General features: G+C 41.8%; 1 protein-coding gene across 1 annotated transcript; it reads right to left on the bottom strand.

The window, feature by feature from the left end:
• Positions 1 to 390: 390 nt before the first annotated feature.
• LOC111256383 (polyadenylate-binding protein-interacting protein 8-like) lies at positions 391 to 5,963 on the bottom strand. The gene is made up of 10 exons (XM_022824299.1): positions 5,955 to 5,963; positions 5,610 to 5,894; positions 4,053 to 4,139; positions 3,892 to 3,936; positions 1,841 to 1,913; positions 1,627 to 1,739; positions 1,455 to 1,514; positions 1,314 to 1,361; positions 1,107 to 1,175; positions 391 to 471 (listed from the first exon to the last, which is right to left on the bottom strand). Exons 1-10 carry the CDS (start codon positions 5,961 to 5,963, stop codon positions 391 to 393), a joined length of 870 nt encoding a protein of 289 aa, XP_022680034.1.
• Between the last annotated feature and the right edge of the window lie 894 nt (positions 5,964 to 6,857).

Raw genomic sequence — 6,857 nt, 5'->3', positions numbered from 1 at the left:
TGATATATTACTAGGAATGGCAAAAACAGGTTGTCCCGAATTGTGCACAAGTCTCTGGTGTCTGGTGATCTGGTCAAGTGCATTATCTTGCCCTCCCAAGTTCGGTAGTAGGAGTATACGACACAAACAACTAGACAGGTAGCGATGTTACAGTCTTAACAAAGGCAGTCAGGGACAGGGTCAGAGCCATTATTACACACACATCACGGGCACAAACATAAAAACATGCAAACACAAACAGGCACAGCATAATCACAAGTCTGGAGAGTGCACACGACTCATGTAACACGAGTCAGCCACATGCAATTGATGATGAGTAGATTGCCGGATCAAGAAGAAACCATGGTGGAACCGCCATTCACTGGCAACAGTTCCGGCGGTGCAGCTTGGTTAGTCTCCGCCAACGACCCTGCTGCCAGCACAGGCGAGCTCCCATAATAATCCCTTATCGGGGTCTTGGATGGGCACATCCTGCAGATTAACAAGCAAACATAGACGAACCAAGTAAGCAGTGATGAGATTATAAGGTAACCCAGCTGTTGATGACACATTAGTGAATTAAGGATCCGAGACCAGAACAAAAACAAGAAGGATAGGAATAAACCTGGCTCGAAGGCCACCGGCGAAAATGGTGGTGGATGCCAGAGCAGCAGTAGCACCGTCAACCTATAGTGGGCACATGTAGTTAGTCTTTCTGTGGATCAACTGGTGACCATAGATATGAGTATTATGCAGACATTGATTTCAGAAAGCAAAACGACTCAAGGCAGAATTTTCTATCCGTCAGTTTTAATGCATCCAATGGTGTTTGATAGCTTGTAACAAATTAAATTATTAGTGACAGTAACAAATGAACAATATTGGTTGCTATCATGTTGATCTTGTATTTGGTGTCGACAATAGTATATGAGAAATGAGGGAAAAACAGAGCATATCAGTGCACAAAATCTGAGCACTAGAGCATACGATATGAACTACTGAGTAAAGAACTACTAATTCAAATGCATAAGTCCTAGATTGTTCCAGTACTGTCATCAATTGATTGGAGTAATTCAGTGCAGAAAAGTTAACTGAGATATGGATGAACTTTTCAGACTATTACGTACCTCAGCAAACTCAATAAACGCTAAGTTTGTCGAGCGCTTGCCATTATCCAAAAGCTTAAGGCGGCAAACCTGTGATGCAATGAAATAAATTAAAGATGGCAAACAATTCATATAATATCCTCGAAGATAAACACAGAAATGGCACATGACTTTATTTCGCAAAATTAACAAGTGGAGTAACAATTTGCTAGATGTTTTTTTCTTGACCTTGCCAAAGTATGCCTCACAGTAAGCTTTCAGATTACTACTTTGGACCTGTAAAACAAGTAAATATAATATAACAGCTGAAGAGAAAACTGCGGGCATAAGAATCCTGGGAACTAATGAAAATTTAAGTTTTTTACATACGGTCTTGCTGATATTGGTGCAATAGATAGTCCTCGAGCATATCTCCCACTCATCTTCAGACTACATACACAAGAGTCAAACAATTAATATCAGTAGATTAGGCATTTCTACATCTTTATTAGGGGGATATAAGCTTGCCAAGAAAAACAGATTTATTTGGTCTTATGCTAACCTGAGGAAGGAACCTGGGATTAACCGGGCAGATTGCAGTCCTTGAAGGTAAAACTCTCAGAGGGCTTATCCCAATGATGATTCCATCAAGAAATAATGCAGCATATGCTTCCTCTGGAAAGGTTTGAAATATTGACTTTGGGTTTTTCTTTACATGAAGTTTAGCTCGTACTGATGACCAAAGATACTATTTGAGTCAGAAATAGGTAACTTACCCTCATGCTGAAACTCTACAAACCCATACCTGAGACCATTCGAGGGGTCTCCACAGATGCGGCAATCCACCACCTGTTGCAACACATGTGCACAATGCAACACTGCATCGTGAGTTATTCATGGCAATTATCAAATTAGGAAAACTAATGCACCATACAAGACAAATTCTCTGAACAATGCACAAAAGAATTTTAGCATTGAAATTTAATCCTTCTGTTGGTTGTTATCTTGAGTACATATTTGTATAAATATTTGGTCAGTTCGAGGTTGTTGTGTTATCATGAGTTGCATTGTGCAATCTAGTTAGCTAGCTATCTGATATTTTACTAATTCCTATCAAATTTAAGTGTCACTACTCCAAACAGAACATGCATGCTTCTAACTATTTCCTATATCTGTAGGTTGAAATGGAAAAAGGACAACTTTTTGGAGAGTCACTGTGATGCTAATTAAACTGAGCTTTAGCCCATGGAAGATTCTTGTAGCAATAGCGAATTGGATTGCATATATGCCTTCAAATATGAAAACTATGGATCCATGTTTATGATATTTTTATGATATTCATAAATTAAATATCACAATGAGACCCGTGAACTTTGCTAATAACCATACGATTTTGGGATACTTCAGGAATTAACTTATCTCTTAAAATATTATAAGGTACTCGGTGGCTTGCATGCATTGACACTAAGGGCCAGTTTGGCCAGGTTCCTACCGGCTCTAGCACCACCCGACAATGTACTATAGTAACACTGTAGCGATACTGTACATGGGAGCCATTTTCCTCTCTCCTCCCCCTCCCTCTCACAAACTAGCAAGGAGCCGAAGGAGCCACAAATTATGCTCCTCCAGCTCTGGCTCCTAGGGCCTCCTGACACGCTACAGTGCAGGAGCCGAAGCCCCAAGACGCCCAGCCAAACTGGCCCTAATATGCATTATAAAGAGGAACCTGACAGAATTTTTCCCGATGATCAGTAAACGCATTGGAAAACCCTTCAAGGGCACTAATAAGCACTTCTCGATGCATATATATACACTCTTACAAGTCAAACATGTTTTTAGGAACTGAATTTATATATCTTTTCATTTAGGTTCTACACATTTGTTTTAGTTTTCACTTTACCACCTGCTATATTATATCAGCATTACGAAGCTAGATGCAATAAAGTTGTGGACTAGCAAATCATATACAACCCATTTGGTATGAAATATCTAGAATTGGGTATGCGCTACTATATAATATAGGGTGTGCACTACTCCCCGCCCTCCCCGTCTTCAACACACTCAAACCATGCATAACATCATGAAATTATACAATGATGATTCTCATCTAGTCCTTGTCCACTATATATCCCGATTCTCATCAATGTCAAATTGTCATGATGTATAACAGCTATGCTCTTTTCTGCATTATCCACTTTTGCCTTAGAAGTTTGAATATATCAAAATGTGCCTATGCAACAAAAATTCTTTGAGAACATAATGCAGCTACAACTAGCATAACATTGCATTTGCCAAAAGATGGTATATATAGGGTAACACACATAAAAGACAAGAGAAAAATTCATCTATCAATTACAAGTCAATTACTTCGTTGGGTGCACAACCATATTTCGGAATTATCCATATACACAGTATAAAATCAAGTTCTTTACTTTACAAACTTACGTACCAGAACATAAAATGCTTCGCAAAGTAACCTTACTCTTAAGAAAACAAGCTAATTACCTAATTAAACAGGCCAATAGCACCTTCATACATAAAATGGTGTCATTTTGCCATATATTTGTCTCATACAAAACAATGCTTGTTAATTGAAAAAGAACTATTCTCAGGAAAATTCTTTATTGATCCCATGGTCCTAGATATACTTAACGTCTCATTATTCAGTATCTAGAAACTAAAAATGCATGCAGCATGCTCTTCCATGCACTACTATACTTATGTGTCCCACTTATTAGGGTCCCAAACAGTGTAAATTTTAGAAATGACAAACAGCAATAGACTATATATTAATTAGATTACTGCCTCATTTGAGAAAAAGACATACATTACCACATGACTGGAATAGCTCAGCCAGGATTTGCTCAGTAACCTGAAGCAAAAGATGAGAACGACAAATATTATATTGATCTAAAAGTAACATAAATAGCTACAACTTGTATATCTAGTTCTACCGAGTACGCTCATGAAACTTGCAAATAGACTTACAGTGTGGTCAATATACTTGACAAAGATTGTTCTTTTCACAGCTTCTTGCCACCGAGACAGAAACCTTCGGGGCCTGTGAGCAGCCCTCTGTACGTAAAAATATAATTAATGATCACATCAGATAAAGAAGCATTATTCCATGACAGGCTGGGAAGACATATCTTGCTAGATTGGTATATTGAGATCGATCATTCTATGCAACATCGAAAGCATAAGAAGCTAGCACTATATTCAGCTCCGACTGGGACTGTTAGATCACATGGAAAAAAAGAATTGAAACTATAGGGCATACGGAAGCTAATATGTCCTCAGAAAATGGAAATGTTTCAGGAGCTAGGTACCTTCATAAAACGTAACAGCCTCCCTACCCTATCAAACATTATGCCAAAAAAATGTGGTATATATACACGGAGACGCACATGTATCGGCCTCATCAGTTAGCAAATTGACCTTTTGCTGTAGTTCTAATTTATATTTTAGTGTACTGCAAAAAGATGCATTTAGTTAGGATTTATTTCTAGTATATATGGATATGTGCGATGTGCACATTTCTTGCCAACAAAATGGCCTGCCGGCCCCTCTTAGTTTTAGCCCCTCTCTGCCACTGACTGTGGATGATATGAACCTAGCATATGGAGAGAACTCACAAGACAATCGAAGAATCCCAGAGAATATAATGTGCTGCTCCTCCGTTGAACAAATTTTTTTTTTCTGAATTCAAAAGGAATTCTACAGCAAGCCGAGCACTAACTAAGAAGCAGAAGCTAGGACATGAAAGATCAAAAGGCCTGCGGCTTTCTGAAGATAATTTGATTTTGCAAAGAACAGAAGATATATGATAGTGTTAATCCTGCTAATTCTCTTAAATCAAGAGGAGGCCGTGGGAATAATCCATGAAATGCGGCTGCGTCTGGTAGTGGGCATCTTTCCATTTGTCATGGAGGCCATTGAACATGCTTTGATGAAATGTGTACGCTCTTGAAAACACGGGATGGGGTGTGCTGTAGTATTTCCATGGGCTGAAATACTGGAATCCTGGCTCTGTCATGTGTTGGACAGATCAGGTACCCTCTTGTCTAGTCCTCCAATGAGATACGGAATGATGAACAATTCCATCTCAGAATTTGAAAAAAGAAAAAAGAGTGGAACCCACAATGCCAGGTGTGAAGGATCATCCACAGCGAGAAACGATCGAATCAAGAAAAATATATCAGAGGGTTGCAGCCTGCGGCAGGAGCATCGTCTTTCAAACGAAACCCTAGAAACAGATTTCCTCCGTAGAAATTAAAGAAGCGGAGAGCAATAGAATGAATCCTCCACGCCAAGAACGGAAACCCCTCGATCTGATGCAACCGCGGCGATCGATCCGGAAAAAGGGAAAGCTCGTGAAACATGCACCGAATGAAAACGGATAAATCCGCGCGGAGGAAATCCCGAAGCAAAGCAAGGAAGGAGAAGAAAATGGCAACAAGTTATTAAGCAAGGAAAAAAAGAAAGGGTACGCAAACAAACATGCGTGAGCTGTGTGCATTTATTTGTCTGGGGGCGCGTGCTTACTCTCCCCGTTCGGACGACGCTGGTCGGCGGCGGGGTCGCGTTACTGCCGCCGCCGGCAGCCGTCGCTGGCCCTATGTCCGCCGTCATCTCGAACTCCGGCGCGTCGACGGAGAGCGCCTTCCTCACAGGGCTCGCGAGGAACTCTGGGGCGTCGACGGAGAGCGCCTTCTTCGCGGGGAACTCCGGCGCGTCGACGGATAGCGCCTTCCTCACGGGGCTGTCGAGGCGCCACCATGGGAGGAATTCCCTGGCGCCGGGGTTGAGCACGCCCACGGCGGCGGCCCCCTGCTCCGCCGCCGCCGCCGCCGCTGCGGCCTCCCTTCTCGCCACCGTAACGATGCTCACCTCCGCCATGGATCCCGTACGCCGCGCGCTCGTGAATCGGGGACTGCGATTGCGCGACGGCGATCTTCCGGCAGGGGATACAGATAGGAAGCAGGCAGGCAATAAAACGGCCGGGGTGTGTGTTCTTTAGTAGCCTTTGGTCACTGCCAAGTAAAGGCCTGCGGAGGTAGTGCGTCGGCCAATTTGTAGACTAAGGCGCTGACAGTGGGGTAGGAACAGAGGTGGGACCGGATGTCAGTGGAGAGGGCGGTTAACGGATCGGTGTGAGAGATGGGAAGTCAGGAGCGTGACTGGTAACGGTCTTCCTGGACCGGGGCATACGTTCGCCGGGGGCCCACTGGTCGGGTGAGAGATGGTAGAGTATTGTCCTGGCATGGTTTAATTGCCTGCCTAAGAATAAGACGCTCCTGTTAGTATGGTATAAGATGGGCGTATCATTGAGTCCGTTACAATGATGATTTGAAATCCTCTCCGGTCAAATGTGTATATATGTAGAGCTTTTATTCCTGCATGTTTTCACGTATATGTCATTTTGAATAAGATAATTAGTTCGAATGAACTATTTATATTGTTCCAATCATCATGTATTTAAGAAGGGAGGGAGTATTATATATCCCTTAAAAGTGAGAGACTTGATGTTTCCTATTTCAACTAATAATTTCATATGCATAATCCATTTTTCACGTTTGAAACTTATGATTCACATGCCAATCCACTAGCATAATTCCAACTTTTGCCTCTCGCACTAATAGAGCGCGGCCAACATACATATGATTGCATCATATATAGTTCCCGCACAAATATAGAGGAGTGAGCATGCATGTCGTTACATAACAAAACAAGCATTACCTGATGCATCAAAGGTATCTATGTTTATTTTATCGGAGATGATTCATATGGTGT

The sequence above is a fragment of the Setaria italica genome, chromosome II (assembly GCF_000263155.2).
Source record: "Setaria italica strain Yugu1 chromosome II, Setaria_italica_v2.0, whole genome shotgun sequence".
NCBI lineage: Eukaryota > Viridiplantae > Streptophyta > Magnoliopsida > Poales > Poaceae > Setaria > Setaria italica.
This window is presented reverse-complemented; position numbering and strand designations above follow the sequence as displayed.

Coding starts and splice junctions, on each gene's coding strand:
- LOC111256383 (XM_022824299.1), bottom strand. Junction 1,914..3,891: donor TATTCCAGTCATGTGGTAAT/GTATGTCTTTTT, acceptor GTGTTGCAACAG/GTGGTGGATTGCCGCATCTG. Junction 472..1,106: donor CGTTTATTGAGTTTGCTGAG/GTACGTAATAGT, acceptor GTTAATCTGCAG/GATGTGCCCATCCAAGACCC.